At 36.7% G+C, this 21,869-nt stretch overlaps 2 protein-coding genes and 1 non-coding gene across 3 annotated transcripts; 1 reads left to right on the forward strand and 2 right to left on the reverse strand.

Moving 5' to 3' along the window:
• Nucleotides 1-248: 248 nt before the first annotated feature.
• Nucleotides 249-7,492, forward strand: LOC5578113. Its single transcript, XM_001656761.2, has 3 exons — nt 249-991; nt 1,048-1,320; nt 7,159-7,492. Exons 1-3 carry the CDS (start codon nt 788-790, stop codon nt 7,438-7,440), a joined length of 759 nt encoding a protein of 252 aa, XP_001656811.1. The 5' UTR covers nt 249-787; the 3' UTR covers nt 7,441-7,492.
• On the reverse strand, nt 2,431-2,502 carry Trnav-aac. The gene has a single exon. It is a non-coding gene; the product is annotated as a tRNA-Val (tRNA).
• A 336-nt stretch (nt 7,493-7,828) lies between the features above and the next one.
• Nucleotides 7,829-21,285, reverse strand: LOC5578114 (L-threonine 3-dehydrogenase, mitochondrial). Its single transcript, XM_001656762.2, has 3 exons — nt 20,560-21,285; nt 8,617-9,141; nt 7,829-8,320 (listed from the first exon to the last, which is right to left on the reverse strand). The coding sequence occupies exons 1-3, from the start codon at nt 20,726-20,728 to the stop codon at nt 7,908-7,910; spliced, it is 1,107 nt and encodes a 368-aa protein (XP_001656812.2). The 5' UTR covers nt 20,729-21,285; the 3' UTR covers nt 7,829-7,907.
• Nucleotides 21,286-21,869: the final 584 nt, after the last annotated feature.

The raw sequence follows: 21,869 nt of genomic DNA on the forward strand, positions 1-21,869 counted from the left end.
CATTAACCATTATCGAAACAGCTCAAAAATTTGGAATGCAGTTTTCAAACGCACACGATTTCAATTTGGGTTTCACTAGTCCAACTGAAAATCAAGTTACTCAGGAAAACATTTTCAGTCATGAGAACGAATCGATAATTCATGAGGAATTCGTTTGGATAAAGTGAGAACTGTTATTAAAAAAATCAAAAATCCCCCGGCGAAGAGTTTCTTACTCGTCAGCAAGAAAATTCTAGAAATTAGTTAATTCTTGGTTGATATATTTAACAAATGTTTACAAATGAGATATTTTCCTTTCTAAGCATTACATTTTTCTTACATCATTATTTGTACCTGTACATATACGAAAAATCACGCGTGTACATATCATTATGTAAAGCAGTATAGCTTTTCCTAACACAGAACACCTACGTATAATAAATTAATTCAATGTTTGAAATGATACTGATAAAGGAATAAAAATAATCTTATGTTTAAGTACCTAAGAGACTACCACCCTGCTCTGAGGAAACTGTTCCAGGTTAGTGTAGCATTGTCACCATTATTGATGGCGCAACTTCAAAACCATTTCGCATCCACGGAAACGCAAACTGGAACACGCTGTTTCCACACATACCCAATGTCAAGTTTATATCATATGCTTCCCTTCCAATCTTGAGTTCCAACCAGGCCAGATGGGGCAACCCAAGTTATCGATCAAACATTGGATGCGACGGGTCAGTTCTAGAACTTGAACGGTTTCAGTGCTTGGTTTAACATCTGTGGGTAAGGAGTGCAAGATTGAAAAATGGACAACTTCCAGAATACCAGCGAAGATCCAGCGATCCGAAAAAGATTTTCTGAAAACATCATGGATATACTGCGACCACTGTCGAGAATAGAAATGCCACAACTGGATAGCCAGGATGACGCAGCGTCCGAGTATAGCACCCTGTCGGAACCGTTTTCCGATCTGGATGAGTCCTATATTCTGCTGGATCAGAGGAAAAAGGTCAATATATGATTATGCTTAATTGAAGCTCAGCTAACGGTAGTTTATTTTCACAGAAGTCCGACGGAGATACCGGGGACGAGATGCTGCTAAATCAATTTACTCCGGAGTTTCGACGAGCGTACGACGAAATGATGGTTGCCCGGCAGGAGGGCAAAGTGGAAGAGGAGCCGGAGTTCTTGGTGGATGAAGGAGAAAGAGAACCAGGTCTGGAACAGGCACTGCTGTTGGAAGATCCAGGGGAGTTGAGTCCGCAGTTTAAGGAACTTATCGAGGATTTGCTGAAAAAGTGTGAGCTCAATTATCACCTGGAGGAGAAGAAGAAAAGGGTGAGTGTAAAATTCATTTTAGGTCCAAAGCGTTTGAAATTTTTTGCCCAACTCATCTATTGATACCAACACTTTAAATGCCATGGAGCTTTTAGGATATGGAGCAATACCATGCTTCTTGAAATACCATAAGCGTAAAAGCATTGATCAATTCGACATTTTCTCATTAGAATTACCAGTAATATTGTTACATTGAAACATTTTCCAAACATTCTCGATCTTGTGATGGTGAGCTTACAAAACACGATAGTTTCCAAGTTTTAAATTTGAATGGAGCGTTTTGTGTGTTTTCAAACATTCATATTTTTAAAAATTTCCGCAAATTGTAGAATCCAGGATATTTGTGTTAAAACTTAATATGAACACTGAAAACAATACCGTTTTTACCGTCTTCTATTTAAAAAAATATCGAATCAGTGCATAATTGCCTCTTAAGTCTATTTTAGAATTTTTCATTATTTGTCTAGAAATAAACATTTTTTTACATCAAACAACTTCACACACGCATTTGACAAAATTTTTTAGACAAACCACGTTTATTTACTACATGTTATTATTGATATTTATGCTCCTATTTGTAACAAATGATATAGTATGCAACTGTGATCAATTCCACCCCACTGATTAATTTCACCACAATTTACGGTACTTTCACGAATTTCTCTATGATTCCTTTTGAGATTTTCTAAGCATTTTCTGCTGTAATTTCTTCAGCATTTTTTTTTTCGAGGACTCCTCCTTGAACTCCTTAGAATTATTTTTAAAACACGCTTCAAATTTGTATGGAAATCACTTTTGAATCACCCCTCGGCTAATTTTACTTCGAGACAAGCTGTCATTATGTAAATTGAAGTGTCATTGGTTCGAAGGATTGAACTATTTTTTAATCATTGATAATATCAGCATCAAGGTATTGAAGTGCAATAAAATCGTGTTATACTTAAAAAAAATGTGCTCTTTCGATCAAGCAACAACAAACTGTAAATTTTTTATTGACACATATATTGAAATGTTCGGTAATCCAATCCACATGGTTATTAAATGGATTAACTCATTACGCGTGGTAAAGACGGATAAATTATGGGTGAAATTTTGAAAAAAAAAATCCATATACTCGGCTGGGATTCGTACCCAGGACTCTTGTATGTTAGACGAGCGCTTTACCAACTAAGCTACCGAGCCTCTTGGTGAATTCCAAACTTGTAACCAACTGAGTTATTGAGTCACCAAGTGGCTCGGTAGCTTAGTTGGTAAAGCGCTCGTCTACCATACAAGAATCCTGGGTTCGAATCCCAGCTGAATATGTGGATTGTTTTCATAATTTCACAAATAATTTATCCGTCTTTACCACGCGTTATGAGTTATTTGATGTATTTTTTTCATTTCTAAACAACCAAATTCCAGAAGCCTTCAGGGAATTTTCAGAAACTCACTCAGTTCCGTCGGTGCGAAAAGTGGGGTCATGGAACAAAACATTGCCACATTGATGCTAACTGCATGATTTGCGGAGGTTCTTCTCAGGACGTCTGTCTTGTGAAGGAAAATACCAAAAAGTTTGTATGCGCAAGTTGCGGGGGTAACCATAAGTCTATCTTTTGGGATTACCCTTCGTGTAGACGAATCGTCGAGGCTCGTAGCAGGTAGATTAACGGTAGTGTTTTTCGCTCCCGAAATTCCTCAGGCAGAATCTCCAATAATGCTATTTTTTCAGTGAACGATCGCTTGCTGAATATTCATACCCATCAAGTAAATTATAATCACGTTCATTCACAAACTAATTTGCTTTCGTCGAGAATCTTTTAATTTGGAATGGATTTACCCAAGGAAACCGGTATGCCAATATTGTAGCAGGCAGTTTCGGTTCTTCTTCTTCTTGGCATTACGTCCCCACTGGGACAGAGCCTGCTTTTCAGCGTAGTGTTCTTATGAGGACTTCCACAGTTATTAACTGAGAGCTTTCATTGCCAAAGTTGCCATTTTTTCATTGGTATATCGTGTGGCAGGTACGATGATACTCTATGCCCAAGGGAATCAAGGAAATTTCCGTTACGAAAAGATCCTGGACCGACCGGGAAACGAACCCAGACACCTTCAGCATGGCTTTGCTTTGTAGCCGCGGACTCTAACCACTCGGCTAAGGAATGCAGTTTCAGTTCCTCATCTGCAAATTGTCTATCTACGGATAGCCGTTCGTATTGTTTCAAATCAAATGGAAAGACCTATGCAGCCATATAAAACATTTATTCCGCCTCTTCATCTACGGATAATCCAAACAAAAAAAAAACACAGAAGATGTAACTACTTATAGTAACATGTCTCCCTCTGATTTTGATTTTCAACTGAATAATTGAATCAAATAATTGATACTGTCATTACTGAAACTTATCTTATCTTCTCCAGGCTTCAATGGATCCAAACTTTTTGTTTATCGTAATGATCGACTTGTTGGAGCATGTGGGAAGTTGGAATCATCATTCATAGGCGTTTAAAACATCAACTTTTTTCGTCATTTGAAACCAAATATAGTATGTTAATTTGTTTCAAACTGATTTTCGAGAATTGACTCGCAATTTTTTGCCACCGGTAACTTTAATGCAAATTATCGCTCAATGAATAATTCAAAAAGTAATTCCAATGGCAGAAATTTTTTTGATAACTGTTTTTCCGAATGTACCATTTTCCCGAAAAAATCGTAATGTAAGCTACATAGTGAAAGCTATTCATATTCCTGCTGCCAAAAGTTGTTCAACGTGCTAGCTGGGGTAAGATTAAATGCAAATTTGTTATATTTGTTTAAAAATCCATGCGTTTGAAGTAACTGTTGTTCAAAATGACGACGCGGCACTTTAACCCAAAACAACTTAAAAATCGTTCATATTATAGCGTGACCTGAAGAAGCAAGCAAGCAGTTTCATTGTAAGCGGTATGTTTGTTCTATGGCTGTTTGGCTTATGGACATTTGGGCGAATAGACGTTTGGCTAAGTTTTGCTTTTTTAGAATTATGGGCTATTCCTTAAATTCATACTGTTCTAAAAATTATTGACAATTAACTGATAATATTTCAATTTAAATGTTCCTTTCTTATAATGATGGGCTGTACTTCAAAATTGTTTCGCAATATTACGCAAAGATACATTATTCGGCCAAACGTTCTCATGCCATATGCTGATGAAGTAAAGCGAATATTCTTTTATAATATTTAGCGTGATGTAAAGGACTGCAACTATAATATGCCCATTGAGCTTTAGTACGGTAGGCTCATGATAGAATCTAGTATGCCCTATAGAATGAAATACCGTATTTTCCTTCTAGATACTTCGAAAAAGAAGCAAAACCATGCTTCTTTATCAATAAATGTATTTTTGATGTCTTCATTAGAAACAATTTTGCCGAAAATGACTTAAAACTAACAGCTGTGAGTAAAGTGAGCATGTCAATAATGAATACCCAATGTTCTATTAATCGCTACTTAAATATAAATAAAAACGTATGAAAAATTTTCATCAAGAGTAAATCGAGAGGATTGAAAATGTTGGATCAAAACATAAGAATCTGTAATATATGCATTTACAATAAAAATATAGAGGAATAGCATATAATTAACATAAAAAATTCTAATTAAAGTTTCAGTAGCTCTGTAAAGAACAACCTTCTTATAAAAGAAGAGAAATTTCCTGTTGAAATTAGTAGTAGCTGTAAGCAGAACAACATCAAGGTGAAGATGCATCGAAGCCCAAGTTCGAAAGTTCAAGAACACAAATCTAGAGAATCTAACAACAAGCGTTCGCACTGAAAATTTGGTCGATTGGTAACTTTCAGCGAGAGACCATAGAGTTGAATTTTTAGCACAAACGTTTGTCTGATTATCTAGATTTATGATCTTGAAAACTCAAAGTTTGGCTTCGATGCATCTTTACTTTAGCAAAGGTTTAAAACGAACTGGATACGATTGAAAGAACAAGAGACTAGCATTTAAATTATCAACTATTATGATTATTAGATTAATAGAGATATTTATAAAATTGAAAACAAGCAACTTTTACGATATCAATGAATTTTTACAAAAAATCCCAGAACATCTGCCTATGTCAATGATGGAAATCGAGTGATCATGACAAAATTTACGATACTTCGCGGTTGTTCTTTGTCGTGGTAGCATAGCAACGACGATAAACCTTTTGTCGTCAAGTCATCACAACAAACTTCTTCTTCTTCTTCCTCACTGGGACAGAGCTTGTTTCTGAGCTTAGTGTTCTTATGAGCACTTTTGCAGTTATTAACTGAGAGTTTTCTTTGTCAAAGTTGCCATTTTCGCATTCGTATATCGTGTGGCAGGTACGATGATACTCTATGCCCAGGGGAATCAAGTAAATTTCCATTACGAAAAGATCCTGGACCGGCCGGGAAACAAACCCAGACACCTTCAGCATGGCTTTGCTTTGTAGCCGTGGACTCTAACCACTCGGCTAAGGAAGGCCCCATCACAACAAACTACGAATAATTTATCGATCAGCATGTACGCTAACGATTATTAGTTCGTAAATCAAAATTAAATTTTTGAAGGATTTTTCACTCCGCGATTTGTCTCCTGGCATGCCTTTTTGTCCTGTGAGTCGATCGGGTAAGGTTTGGGCAAAAAATATTGCTGTGAAGGGGTTATGGTTTACGTTAATCGCAACTTGTTACAACATCCGACAAGCTGTTTATCCCACAACAAACAGTGCATCGGATGGTCCACATATCTATATCACGCGTTGGTAGTGAGGTGTTGAAATCATGCTGCTTCAAGAACGACGGTCATCATACTTAGACCGTTCAGATACTGTGTTATTTGTTGCTAGACTCGATTTTTTCCATCCTGGGCCTGTTTTATTGAAACACAAACCTACCAAAAGGAAGTAATAATCAAATAATAATCAAAAAGATCAAGATGTCTGTTCTGCTTTTGAATCCCGCAAACTGTTGTCAATCAGTCAAACTTTACTCATCCTTAATTTTGTCGTTGGCCGTTCAGCCAGATAATATTAAGATGAATTAATCCGAGACAAACGACATTAAGCATCAGATTTGTTCAGCTCTTGGATAAAGAATTTCTTGGAATAATAAAATATAAAACAAAAATATCTCGTCTGTCGTTTTTCGATTGAAATCATTCATGAGAGAATTATTAACACTACATTCGGGAATACAGTGCATTCTGGAAAATGATTTTCGGGGGAAAATCCTTCGGGGTAAAATCTTTCGGGGAAATGACGGACAATCGGTCAGAAGTCAAGTATCTAGAAAAACTGTTTTTTTTTTTCAAAAACTGGAAAAAGCAAAGAAGACATCTCTAAAGAAATGATATAGTTATAAAGGCAAGCAACGAAACAATAGTCTAGGGATTTCATGTGAAATTCGAAGAATTCTCTAAGAAAACGCTTAAAAATACTCGGGGAAATCATTTTTAAAGCTTTAAGAACGCTACCCTGTAAGATTTCCTAGAGAATTTCTAAATATTTTCATGAGAATCGTCTGGAAAAAAAACATGAAAAAAGTTGTGAAAGGTTCCTGTGAAAATCTAATGCACAGCTTGTGGAATCTGTGGTGGAATTACGGAAATGCAAATATGGAGGGAGAAATTTCTGAAGCCTTCCTGAAGCTCTTGAGTTTATGGAGAAATCTGCAAAACCGTCCTCGCAAAAAGGATAGGGGTATTCCTAAAGATAACCATGGAAAAACCAGCAATGAGATTTTCGCAAAAATCCAATACACGCTAGGCATCTTTACAAGCTAACATAATTTTAAAGTTTAAGTATGCTAGCATGACCAATGACACCATTTCATATCTTTTACAGGACGCTCAAAAGAAAAAAGACCGCCGTGTGCGACGAGCCCCCTCGAGTGAATCAATTGGCCTGCCCGACACCGATAGCCTTTCCGGCGTGTGGCGCATGCTGGATGCCGTTTCGGTCGACAACGGATTCCCAATGTCCCACAATTACTACAACCTGTACGACGATCGACGCTTCGATTGGCTTACCCGAGACGAAGTGCCGTGGGATCAAATTGAAGCCTCGAGGAAAAAGTGCGAACAGTGGCTGCTTAAGTTGAGCCCCACGAAGCATGAAGCCAAATGAAACGACCACGAGTAAAAACGAAGGGGGATTAAAGGCATAATAGACACATCAAGTGAATGCTTTTTTTGAGATCATAAGATGACAATATTTTTCAGATGCTTTTCAAGTTTTATATAAGTTCGATATGCTCCATTGATTCATTGGAATAAAAATCGTATCGAAGGCTTGACAAACGAGATAGAAATTTGAATCAAAACCAAGGTTGAAAAAGGTATCGAGACAAACACTCTCGTGGAATTTAGAGAATACAATATTTTCAATGAGTGTCAATAGCTCTATGTCAAAATATTAAACAATACAGTTTTGGTACAGTGTATAAAATTCTCAGAAAATGAGGCCGCCCCGTATGCCCATTATGTCCCTAATTCCCCTAACACTTGTAAGCAAATGTTGAGTGCAACTTTCAATGTACTTTTATTCGAGATTGCATGCGATACAATAAAAACGCTTTTTTTTTTCTTCGTCTATCAAACATTGCTGAGCCCCTTGTTGATGTAGTTTTCCCGCACATCGTGGATCATGAGCTCTACCAGCTTTTTGAGGTCGTACTTCGGCTGCCAGCCCCAGTCCTGACGGGCTTCGGAATCATCGAAAACTTGCGGCCACGAGTCGGCAATGGCCTGGCGACTGTCGGGACGGTAGCTCACATGCAGCTCTGGAATATAGTTGGCCAGCTCGTTCACCAGCTCCTCCGGTGTGAAGGACATGGCCGTTACATTGTAGACGCGACGCTTCAATTTCTCCTCGGGAGCGGTCATAAATTCGTGCAACGATCGAAGGCAATCCTCGATGTACATCATCGGCAGTCGGGTGTCCGGTTTCAGGTAACAGTCATACTTGCCCGATTTGAGCGCTTCGAAAAAGATGGCCACCGCGTAATCTGTAATTGAAAGTTTGAAATCAGGTTCAAAATAAAAAGCAATTATATTTGGATCAAAACTACAGAGGGTTAAATAATTGCCTGGAAAAAGCAATTTATGATTGAAGGCTGGAAAAAGCTTCAATAGAAATGTTATCAATAATGCCATAGTATAAGTTTTTATGACATGAAATAACAGATTTTTTTTCAACTTATATTAACTACTTAAGGGTCAATATTACAGTTATATATAACATAATTATGACAATCGACCAGAGGGCGAACATATTTATGCCTATTGTCCCGTCCCCCCTTACCGGTAGTGCCACCGCCTGGTGGATCGCTGGAGATCACGCCCGGGAATCTCAAACAGCGGAAGTCCAGTCCGAATTTGTGGTGGTAGTATTCGCCTATCAGTTCGGCATGCACCTTGGACACACCGTAGATTGTCTTCGGCCGCTGGATGGTCACGTTGGGAGTGGGATTCCGTGGACTGTCCGGTCCAAAAGCACCGATCGTGCTCGGTACGAATATCCGCAGTTTGTACTGTTTTGCCAGTTCGATCACATTGTGCAAGCCTTCGATGTTGACTCTCACCGCCAGCGGAACGTTCTGCTCGCCGATGGCACTGAGCAGCGCACTGAAGTGGATGATCCAATCGACGCGGTGATCGACGACGATCTTTTGCAGACCCTTAAAATCTAGAATGTCCGCAAAAATGTACGGACCACTGTTGACGATTTCCTGGCTCGGTTTGATTATGTCGGACAGGATGACGCTCTCTTCGCCGTAGGTGTTCCGAAGCAGTTTCGCGCATTCTGTTCCCAGTTGGCCCAGGCCACCTGAAATAAAAAAGATAATTGTTTAGATAATGCAAAATTTGATTTTTAAACTAGAAGTTCCCGATGGCACGGAATTATTATAAAAGGTTAAAAAATAGCTAAATTGATATGCTATGGATGCTTATATCTCAGAAACAGTTTTATGTAAATCATACTTTCTTCAGTTATGATTTGCGGCAAGATAAGGGCTGCTATACACTACCCGTCATAAATAAGGATTCCTTTGAAAAAGTATTGCAACACATAGCTGAATATCGAATAACCCTGAAAAGTTGAGCATCACCTCAAAACATAAACATTTATGATGATATATCTCGAGATGCTGATGATCTATAATGGTGCGGTCTACAGCTGATCAAGGACATCCGAAAAGCAAACAGTTTGGTTCGAAATTTTGCCGATAGGTTGAGCTAATGAGCATGTAAAATTAAGCATTTTAAGCATGTTCTATCTTGTGATCCACATGAGATAGAAAGTTCGATTCTTTGGCAAAGTTGTTCAGAAGGTCAAGGACTTTCGGAAGACATACAGTTTAGTTCGCAATTTTGCAGCTAGGTGACACTAGTGAGCATGTAAAATTGTATCTCGTTTCATCTGGAAAGAAGGTAGGTAACTTGATTCAAAATTAGGCCGTTAGGTAGCGCTAGTGTGCAGATAAAAATGAGCATCTATCTCATCATCTAGATAAGATAGAAAGTTTGAGGCTTTACAAAGTTAATTATAAGTTCAAGGACATCGGAATTGCAAATAGTTTGGTTCTAAATTTTGCTGCTAGGTTTAATCTTCTGATCCAAATAAGATTGAAAGATCTAGTCTTCGGAAAAGTTGTTCAGAAACTCAAGAAGAATTATAAATTTCCTGAATCCTGAACTCCAAAAAATAGGAAACCAGCAATGAGTTTGGGCAAGATGTCATGAAATAAATCGAAAATAAGCCAAGAGTTTTCTAAAGATATCTCTAGAGTAGGGTTGATTGTTATGTCATTCATTGGAAATTAAAAATAAGATATTTTAATTTCCAATTAGGGCAAACGCTCCCTTAGTGGAGGTAGCTCCAATAATGGAGGTAGTGTGTTTTGGCGTGTTTCGCGCTAATAAATGATTATGTGATATTTTTGTATTATGTACGATGCGAAAATGATACAAGTAATCGAATAATATTCATGAAATTTAACCGTAAAACTATTTAAAACAATTATTTTGCTTAATTTTTTTGCTCCTTTGCACCTATAGTGGTGCATCAGTACCCATAGTGGAGGGTCCCATAAGAAATCAATGGTTTGCGCCACTAAAGGAACCATCCTTAAAATATACCTCCACTAAAGGAACAGTGTTCCTATTATTGGTGCAAGGCTTTTTGCAGGGAAATTTCAAATGAATCGTGATTTTTATACATTTGAATGATAGAAGGATTTGAGATCTATCGAATGATACGTTAAAATCATATATTTCATGATCTTAACACCGTGTTTTAGCAGTTTTCCCTTAGGTGCACCACTAATGGTACACTTGCCCTAATGTCATAAAAATCATCCCTATTAATTTTCTTCATAAACAAAGTTTGCATCTCTTCGTTAAATTTATCTCAGGTCCAACAGTTCTACTTCCCTCCGAACGAAATTGTTATTATGACCTTACGATCATGAGTGACTATCTTGGGAATGGTATTCAACGACTGACGCCGCCATCCGCACGACCATGAAGCTCACAAATATATTCGAAAACTGAAATTTATTTAACTTTATTCCACTTATTGTGCTCTGCAAGATAAATCCACGTAATGCGATTATCTGAAAATGTCGATATACCGTCGCAGTGATAATGAAAATCACCAAATGTTTCAGATTTAGCAAATTTGAAACATTTGTGTCCTTGAAGGACGAAAAAATCCAAGCCTACTTGAATTTTAACGTTGCGTTTGAATTGCGCGCATATCTTCTGCGCGTTACCGCCGCCGCTGGATGTGGATTTAATATAAGCGCCGCAATATTCTAAGTAGCTTTGTGCCCGCAGAACAGTTTACCCATGGTTAACGTGATAAACAATAGAAATCTAAAACATACTGAGAAACAGTTTTTCTTTTAAATTATATTTTTCAAATCATTATACCGTAAAGTGCCGTAATTCAGCGCAGTTAAGGAATAAAACGATTCAAATTGTTAATTAAAAATTAGTATTGCATCAACAAAAAAGCTTTATGGGTGGATCGCTAGCAAATCTATTCAAGATTATGGGAAAAATATAAACTAGACTGTATTCATAATTTACAATTGTGATTTTTTTTTAAATAGTTCACTCGTTGAAATTGCCTAATTCCGCGCATTTTTTAAACGCTTTTCCATATTCCGCGCAGAAGAATGCCTAATTCCGCGCACTCATGAAACAATCAAATTAAAATTAATTTTGATAAGGGGCTGCATCCATTAGTTACGTAACACTTAAAATTGAAAATTTTCAACCCCCTCCCCTTCCGTAACACTTTTTGTATGAGAAAACGTAGAGTTTTGTATGAACCGTAACTTTTTAGTCTACGTTCAGTTTTTTTTATTAACTTTTCGTCTATCACATGAAATAAAGATAACCAAAACCGTGGCATTGGTACGTGTGAATTTCGTCTAGGGGAAAGTGGGGCAATTTGGCCATCTTAAGAAAAGTCGTAATAATTGAAATTTTTAGATCAATACACTAGATACGCACGATTTCCGTCGTCTTATAAAAAACACGAATGAATCTCTCGTCGATTCTTCTGTCGATGGGGTGAATTGAGCACCCTATTTTATGTTGTGAAATTATCCCATAGAATCTAACAATTTAATTATTTTATTCACTGAACTGGAAAGTTTAGAAATTAAATACTCTTTCAAAATCTACTGAGCTCATATTTGGCTTAAATATGCTTCTTATTGCATAGTTTTAGACAATTCGGTCGAGAAAAAAAAACCATCTTCTTCTTCTTGGCATTAACGTCCTCACTGGGACAGAGCCTGCTTCTCATTTTAGTGTTCTTATGAGCACTTCCACAGTTATTAACTGAAGCTTTCTTTGTCAAAGTTGCCATTTTTGCATTCGTATATATCGTGTGGCGTGGCAGGCACGATGATACCTCATGCCCAAGAAAGTCAAGGAAATTTCCACTACGAAGAGATCCTGGACCAACCGGGAATCGAACCCAGACACCTTCAGCATGGCTTTGCTTTGTAGCAAACTGCACTGTTCATACAATACAAGGACCAGTTCGCATTATTGCTTGGAATCAAAGGGTTTTAAGCAAATCAATTAATGGTATCCACTAATGTCACGGGTAACTGAAACTTATTTTTTTAAGCAAAAAGAAACCTCAGAAGAACCTAAGGGTCATCCATAAATTACGTCACACAAAATATGGCCATTTTCAATCCCTCTCCCCCGTATAATCATACTTTTTGTATGGAGGCTTCGTAAATTATGTAGAGATCGTAAAGTTTCCGTGAATCATTTCCCGAGAGTGTATCGTGATTTGTGGGGTCTTCTACAAATTACGACCTGTTGAACATGTGAACGATATGTTGATTTTACAATAATTCTATATGGATTGTATAATATAAATAAGAATCATAAACAAGTATACATTGCCAATGTTATGTGTGGTTCATTAAGCTAAGTAAATTTTGTGCGCACAGATGTAGGGGGAGATCCCCCAGTACCGGACACTTAAGCCAATAAATTCATAATTCGAAAAATATTGATTGTATGCGCTCGTGTTACCCATTTATGATAAATATTATCATTTTTATAGTGTAAAAAAATAAATTTGAAAATATAAATATGAATTTTGACATTGCGTTTTGTTGATGTATTTTAGTACCAAATTGATCGATCTTGAAAGGTGGCACCCAATACCGGACACGATCTGGAAATGCCTTGAATTCTGTAAATTTGAACATCATTGAATGTGTACACTATAGGAATAGTACATAATTACCAATTCAATGCATTTGCAACATTTACAAGAATAATTTGAGTTTTTCTTAGTTTGCAAGATGCCTATCAAAAACCTCTTTCATATATGATGAAAAATAGCACATTTTACGATGTTGTTCTGAATGTTCATTCTTCTTAATTTTATTGCATGTTTGATACCATGATCGACGAAACCCATGAAAAATGAAAGTATTTTGAGACACTGATGCAATAATTTCAAAGATATCATATAACAAATCAAGCTGTCCGAAACTGAGGGTGCTTAACCAAAATTGTAATTTGTCCATATTTACTTCAATTATGGTACAAAATACATTGATACTATCAAATTAGGATTATGTTCGATCATACTTGCGGGATCCAAAGTATTTTTTCATATTCAAAATAATTACTAAATAGGCTCAAAATTAAGAAGATACGTCAATTTTTTAAAGATTTCATACTTTTCTACTTTTTTTGAAAAGGCATGCATATTTCAAGGATGTGTTATTCTACGCAAACACTATTCTACATAAGAGCTTTCTTTTCTACTAATACACCATCTTGATTGGACCATGATTTCTCAATGTTTCGACTTTGTCCGGTATTGGGTGCTGTCCGGCACTGGGGGATCTCCCCCTACACACTTAATTCAGAATGCCGAATCTCGGATCGCACAGCCGAGCTCGTGAAAACAATCTAAGTGTGTATAGACTACTTTGTTGGGGCTGTGCCTAAACCGCGTGGTATTTTTCCCTGTAAGGGACCGTCCATAAATGACGTAGCATTTTAGGGGGAAGGGGGGAGTCTACGATTCTGCTACGAACCATGTATCAAGTATGGGAAAATAAGCTACGAAGGGGGAAGGGGTGTCAAAAATTGGTTAAAAGATGCTACGTCATTTATGGACGCTGCCTAAGTGGGCTTTCCCGATATTCCGCTTGTACATGAAACGTATGTATGCATAAAGTTACTTTTCAGAGAAATAGACAGATGTGAAGACGGATATAGCATGTTTTACTTGTCTGTTGTTATGCGAAGAACAGTGCGCGGAATTAGGGCATTATGAAAAAAGACGTGGCCTAATTCCGTGCAATACTTTTTTGAATAAAATTCAATAATTATGCTAATATTTGATAAGATTTCATAGAAGCACCATAAAACATATCTGTAGCAAGTAGTTCCATGGAATATTGCATAAAAAATAAAACATTTTTAATAAAGAAATCGCGTTTGTTGTTGTCCTACAGTCTTAGCGCGGACGCTAAGAAAATTAGAAAAATAACGTCTACTCCGACGAGCCTGCACTGATTTTTTTTTTATGCCACGAAAAAATGCCTTATTTGCTTTTTTTGTGATTCAAACTTATTCTTAATCAAAGTAGCCTCGAATAGCATTAAAAGTTGCTGAAATATTAATTTGTATTTCCATATATAAATAATTTTGTATGAAATGCGCGGAATTAGGCACTGCGCTGAATTAGGGCACTATACGGTATTTCCCATGAACAGCAATCGTGTAATATATATTAGCTTTGCCGAACGTTGAACCACAATTCTTTAAGTCAATTTCACTATGCAATGATGACTTACTTTCAATTTCTAGTACTGATGCCGGAAAGCCACAACACTGTCGGTACTTGTGTCGTGTAGCTTACCCGGCAACCGTCCAAGCAAAACAGGTCCATAAATTATCTAATCCTTCAACATCTCCGACAGATAAGTTTGCGTTCTGGACTCCAGCCTGTGTTCACACGTGAGGTGAACAGCCAACGTCCAGTGTAAGCCCTGATCTCTCTACGTTTGTCTAAGGTTAACAACATATCGTTTGTGTTACTATCGGAATGAAGCCGGTCAAGATCGTACGCATTTGCATATGCTGGTGGGCACTTTGTATGGCGCTAAACAGGAGACACGGAGTGCAAATCTATTCCTACTGTAATTGAGTTGACAATGAAACTACAGCGGGATTTAGATTGAAGTAAATTGATTTAAATTATGCAACAGTAAGTGAGCAAAAATGGAAGTAACCTTGGTGGAGACCCCGCAGGAAAAATGATTGAAAGCCAAATTTGCAAATCCCAAAAGGATTCAAGGACAAATCCTAAAACACGTTTATTAAGTGAAAATTGTAGGTAAAATATAAAGTCTAGAACTCAACTCTGAAGAAGTCTGTAAATCACAGATGAAATAAATAAGACACATAAGGACTGTTCATTTTATAAAGTGGACACTTTGTTTATGCGCTATATCTTTTTTATTTATTAATAAAATCGTAATTGGTTTTCTGTGCATCGTTCGACTATTATTCTACAATGCTATGAAAATAAAAGATCTCAGAAAATGCTTTTGGTTGAAGAGCTAAATAGTTTTTCCAAAAACTCATAAAAAAAAGTTGTTCGTTAAAGTTCAACATTTTTTTTCGCAAAACAAAAATCCTAATTTTTATGAACAAATTGTATGTTTGTATCCATTACTTTTCTACTAAAGGTATAGCTTCAAAAAATCAATTAAATTCCACCATTCTCTGACATTAAGTAACTTTAATGATACATCCATTTATGGCCAAATTTGCTGATACACCATCCTTTCACTCCCAGCAAAAGAGAAAAGTAAAAAGCGTGCTCAAAACTAGTTTGGTTTACTAAAGAATCTATATGTGTACAAACGAGAGCAAAATCGTGCGTTTAAACCACAGTCTTAACTACAAATTTAACTGTTACTGTAGTTTTACTAAAAAGTCTCATACTTTTAAAATCGTGTACGCATATTTATCGATCTACAGCAAATTGTTAATGGTTTCCTCCGAATATTTCAATTGGTAATCTCAGAATAACATATTATGAAAATAATATGTGGAAAATAAAGTCGATTTTATTACAGCAGTGTTGCCAATTTTGATGATTGTTAATATACTTTGATAGGTCTTCTAAGAATAGAGCAATTGTGTTTCTATTGTGCTTTAAATGTGACGTGGGGACTAAATAAGTAACTCTTTGAAGGCGTAAGTTATTTTTCATATTAAAACTATATTAGAACTTCCGTCAGGACGTACTTTTAATCAAAAAATTCTACTCAAATCAGTTCCCTTCAAATTTAAAAGTTTTCTGTAAAAAATATAGGGGCAAAATGATTTTATTATATCTGTAAAATTGTTGTTCCTAAAATAACTTCATTTCTCCATCAAACTTCTGATTGATGATGCTTTCAAAGAACAAGCCTTTTTTGAAAATAAGAAATATAAATTGTCGATTTTTTCTACCAATTTCTAACAATCATTGATTTTGATAACCTCCAAAAATCGACCGTTCTAATCGTTGTTCCATATTTGTGTGAAATTTAATTATATTGGTGAATTTTTATTATCACAAAATTGTAAAATATTGGTCGAACGATGTGCAGAAAATCGGTTGACATTTCATTGATAAATTGGAAAGATACAACATGCACAAGGTGTCCACTTTATAAAATGAATAGTCCTTATTAGAGTTTAAAGATATTTGCTAGTCTTACTAGTGATTTTTCGTGTTTTATTTTTTGCCAAAGTGTAGTTAAGTGTTAAAAATCAATTAGTGTTTTTCTTAACAGATATGTATTTTAAAGATTTTCTAGCTGTGAAAAAAAATCATTTTGAGCGAAAACAAATTTTTCTACATTATCTACCATGCTAAATTTCTAATTGATAAATTATTCATTGGCTAAAGATTAAACGCCCAAAAGTCTGCACTAAACGTCTTGAGATAGCAACAAACGGGTTATACACTAGATAATGATGAATATTATTCATGATCAACTATAAAGCTCATATCAAAATCATTTTAACTTCGTTATAGCAAATAAATCACAATTTCTAATCACAAATCATGATGAAATTTATGTTTAAGAATTAGCGCTCTGGTTCGCACATTTCTCGGTAATCATATATCTTGTCCGAGATTCAACAGCACATTTATCTGCTTTTTTCGGCACAGTTTTGCTAATTGCGGATCCTAACTCGATATTTCGGGGCCCAGATAGCCGTAGCGGTAAACGCGCAGCTATTCAGCAAGACCAAGCTGAGGGTCGTGGGTTCGAATCCCACCAGTCGAGGATCTTTTCGGGTTGGAAATTTTCTTGACTTCCCAGGGCATAGAGTATCTTCGTACCTGCCACACGATATACGCATGCAAAAATGGTCATAGGCATAGTAAGCTCTCAGTTAATAACTGTGGAATTGCTCATAAGAACACTAAGCTGAGAAGCAGGCTCTGTCCCAGTGGGGACGTAACGCCAGAAAGAAGAAGAAGAACTCGATATTTCTGGGACTTGATGATCCCTTGAATATCAACTCATGGAGATATGTCTGTATCTATATCCCCTGGTAAAACGACCACTTTTTTGTTTTTACTGAAATTTTGATTCTATAAAAAAAATCAAGGAAGAATGGCAATTCATTGAAAACATTGTTTAAAAAACTCAAATATTTAAACAGAGATGAGATAAGAAAATTGCTACTTAATTTTCTAATTCTAAAAACTATAATCATTTTGTGGTTGACCCTGCAAAAATGACGGAATTTGGTCAAAAAACGACTAAGAAACATGAATTTAAAATTTAAAATTTTGATCAAATTTGACATCAGGCACATGAGGGTTTAACCATAAGACTGTTCGACAGAATAAAAATTTTTGATAGATCTGAGTCACGTCTATTTGAGTCTTGGGGTAAAAGAAAAATCTGGAAAAAGGCCGTTTTCAAATTATTTGCAGCACCTTTGGATTATTTTTTGACAAAGTTTAAAAACTCAGCATTTTTAATCACAAAAAATATATTATGGCAAAGATAAACATCTTTTATTCAACCATCGAATTTGTCAAATCAAAATTTGTACCACTGGACAACTGCAGGTAAACGTGCATAATTCTAAGATAATATTGGCAAAACTTTTAGTCAGATTCTTGCTTTGGATTTCACGCTTTGTTTCATTAGATAAAGCAATTAGCAAATAATACAGTAATATTGTTTAATGACAAAGATTCAACGGAAAATTGATATGTCTGTTATGATTATGTGGACCGGTTGGTTAAACAAACTCTCAGCAGTACTACTTAATTTTCATTTGTTAGAAAATGACATATTAGTAGTTTTACATCAACTAGCTGGTTAACAGGGAAGTCTGTCAAAAAGTGTGGTAATAAAGTTAATTAGGGTTTCTGAATATTTTGATAGTTACACACTAAGAACAGATTACCTATCGAGAAATCTACAATTTTATCAAAATACCCTTACAAAAATTACAGATTCACGTAAAATAGTAACAAGCAATTCAGTAATCAACATTTTCATATTTGTTTGTGAAACCACACTACAAACTAATCATTAGAGAAAAGTAATTTAGTGTTAGCATGCCTGCTTCTTACTTGTAAGATGAAACCATTTATGGTTAAATCATTTCCGAGGATTTTTGTATTACTTGACTTTATTTCACATTTCTCAGCAATTTCAATCAAACTTTCAGTGTTGAGATCAAAGCGCAATTTGGAAAAAAATCTACGGTATAATCTAAATGTGTAAATCACTGAAAAACAAGATTTCTTTTCGTTTGAAGAAAGAAAAACAGAAATTATGTGAAAATGGTTGGTCATAAATTCATAGGTAAATTTCTTCACTTAATCAAAAAGTAGGTATTTTTACCTCCTTTAAACAACCAAATAGATGATATGGGAATCGGGGTTTATAAATTAACACGTTTGGCCTCATATGGAGAAGGAGTTTAAAATTAACCTAAATGGTCGACTCAACGACAAAATAAGGACCTCCAAGCTCCTTGCAATTGCTCAAAATGTTTTGGCACATAAGGTAAAGTGTACTGCCATCTGTGAAACTTGGGTATTTTTTGCAATTCCAAGGGACCAAATGCAGTACTAGAAGTGGTATTTAATCTGAACCCGACTACTATGTCTTTATTTGTCTCTGGTCGACCCCTTATGTTTCCAAGAAAGTAACATTTCATGGGACAGTCAAACAATCATTTTGCAAATAAGTTGGCGATTTTCCTGCATGAAAAGACGCATTTTGTTATGTTCTGACGAGTGAAAAAGATTTCTTAATATGAATAAATATTCAAACAAAAGCGATTGAATTGTTGGTTGGATATTTATCAAATTGCTACAGTTCCCAATAATGTTTAAAAAGGCTCAATGATGCATTTCCAAATTATTGAGGCACTAAGTAAGAAAAAGCCCAGGACCCAGATAGCCGTAGCGGTAAACGCGCAGCTATTCAGCAAGACCAAGATGAGGGTCGTGGGTTTGAATACCACCGGTCGAGGATCTTTTCGGATTGGAAATTTTCTCGATTTCCCAGGGCATAGAGTATCTTTGTACCTGCCACACGATATACGCATGCAAAAATGGTCATTGGCATAGTAAGCTCTCAGTTAATAACTGTGGAAGTGCTCATAAGAACACTAAGCTGAGAAGCAGGCTCTGTCCCAGTGAAGACGTAACGCCAGAAAAGAAGAAGAAGTAAGAAAAAGCAATACTTGATGGTTCTGGAATCTTCTTTGAAAGAGGTATGAACTGATGATTCCAAACTTAAAAGCACGTTAGACAAGGAAACAAAGTTTTACTACATCTATTGCCCATAACTGCAAAATGTGCAAAATGGCACATTCGACATTTTTGACAAATTGGAGTTAATACCATGAAGAGTCATCATATGATAAATACTTTCGATCAACTTACTGAAATCTGTGACATTGTTCTAGAAAATTCGAAAAAAAAGTCCAAGTTGTTTTGTCACATTGGAAATTATAACCGCATAACAGTCATATTGAGATTATAAATGAGCCTCGTAATGTGACAGCAATGAAATTTCTATCAGAATAATTTTCTGACAATTTACCTAATATTCGATATGAGTTGTACAAAATATCAGCCTCAAATAAGCACTTTTGAGTTCCTGGTAATTTTTAGAAATTGTAGTTTCCTCCCATACTGCCATAAAATGCACACTTGGTATTCCATTTACTCAATGCCTACTTTTGTCGAATGTTACAAATATGCAGTTATGGACAGTTAAGTGCTCTTAAGTATCTCTTACTTTAAACAGTTTTATCTACACAGAGAGATTTTGATCGTTTTTCGATATCTGAAATCGTATACTAATAAAATCGAGGACATCTACAGCATTATAACTGATTGACCTGTGAAATCAGCTTTATAACTAGCTCTATAAATTATCATTGCAAAGCTAAAATAACGAGATAGTTTGTTATGTTGCACGACGTAAAATTTCGAAAGTTCAAACAAGTTTTTAAAAAATGATTCATAAATGAAAAGAAGGTTCAAAACTCTAAGAAAATATACCTAACGTGAAAAGTTTCAGGAATGTACTCTACAATCTCACTAAACGCAATATTTTCTTACAGAACTTTTTCTATATTTTTGCTCAAAGAATCTAATGACTCTTTCCCAACAGTCATCACCACGTGGACCTACCTGTAATCAAAATTTTTGGACTGCTTTTGTTTCCGCCCGCGCCGGAATACTGTCTGGCCAATAGAAACTGCTGTTGCCGTTGTGAAGCTACCGCTGCGACCGTGTTGGAGCAACTTTCGCCCAATTGACGAACTAGCCCTGTGGCCCCCAATAGCCTCCTAGGAATCATCCTAATAGATTCGACTTAAACCCGTACTCGGAACACCTGAGTAGCCTAGAATCGCACCACCGAATCCCAAAGCGCGTACGTTCGATCGACCGAACAACTCGCGGATAACTGTTTTCCACGCCGACAGCACAAGCTGGGAAAATTGACCGTGGGTCAAGTTTTCTTTTTCCTCCACGTAGCAAGGATCGATTGACAGACTGCCGGCGATTGATTTTCTCTTACAGAAAGATGTATAGAGAAGGAAGATGACTGATGGAAGCCGTACAAGAACGACCAAAAAAAGATTTCGCGGTCGAAAATAACTCCCACACACTTGACCACAAAAGTAGCCGTACGACGCACTTGTTATCCACACGAAAATACGCTCCCCCGGTTACGAAATGGTTCGAAGGATGACCTTTCCCACTTCACAAAACGTGATTCGGGTGCTGGTGAAGATCCGAAGTCTACAATGTGTGCGCGACTGAAGTTCTCGCACGGCGGAATCCAAGAGTCCAGCAGGACGAACGAACTGATTGCTGGAATCGTTGGCTTGCAACTGACCGGGAGATACGAGCTGCCGCCACCGTGGAGACCAACCGCCTCGTCACCATGGCAATTTGAATATTAAGTTTGATCGAATTTCGCTGCGCTCGCTTGGTGATCCGTGCAAATTGGCGGTAGGCACTCGGGGCGAGCCGGTTCGAGGATATCGTAGCGATGTTCTGAGTCGGTTTGGAAGATAAATGAACGTTCATTCTATAATCGATTTTGTCGTTGAAACACAGGATTTGATAGAATGAGTTGCGACAGATGCTTTGGTTTCCTCCCGAAAAAACCTAAATTAATTTCTATAACGATATGCATGACAAATGAACATAATAAATCCTTGCGTAATCGTTCCCCTCCTTATTCAGAGACCTGTGGCTGCCTATGTGGGGCCGGTTAAATTACGCGAGACAAGTCGCCGGTCGGTTGGTGATAGTAGTAACAGCGTGAGCAAGGAGACAACATTTGTTAACGTGGTATCGTTGCTTGGCACTACCGGGCAGCTTCACGTGCTTTTTCTGTCCCAGTACTGTTGTTGCTAATGGTAGTTAATGGGGGTTGTTTGTGTTGCTCCGGGAGGCTCGCCACTTGATTTCGTAGTGGCTTGACGAAG

The sequence above is a fragment of the Aedes aegypti genome, chromosome 3, assembly GCF_002204515.2.
Source record: "Aedes aegypti strain LVP_AGWG chromosome 3, AaegL5.0 Primary Assembly, whole genome shotgun sequence".
NCBI classification, from domain to species: domain Eukaryota; kingdom Metazoa; phylum Arthropoda; class Insecta; order Diptera; family Culicidae; genus Aedes; species Aedes aegypti.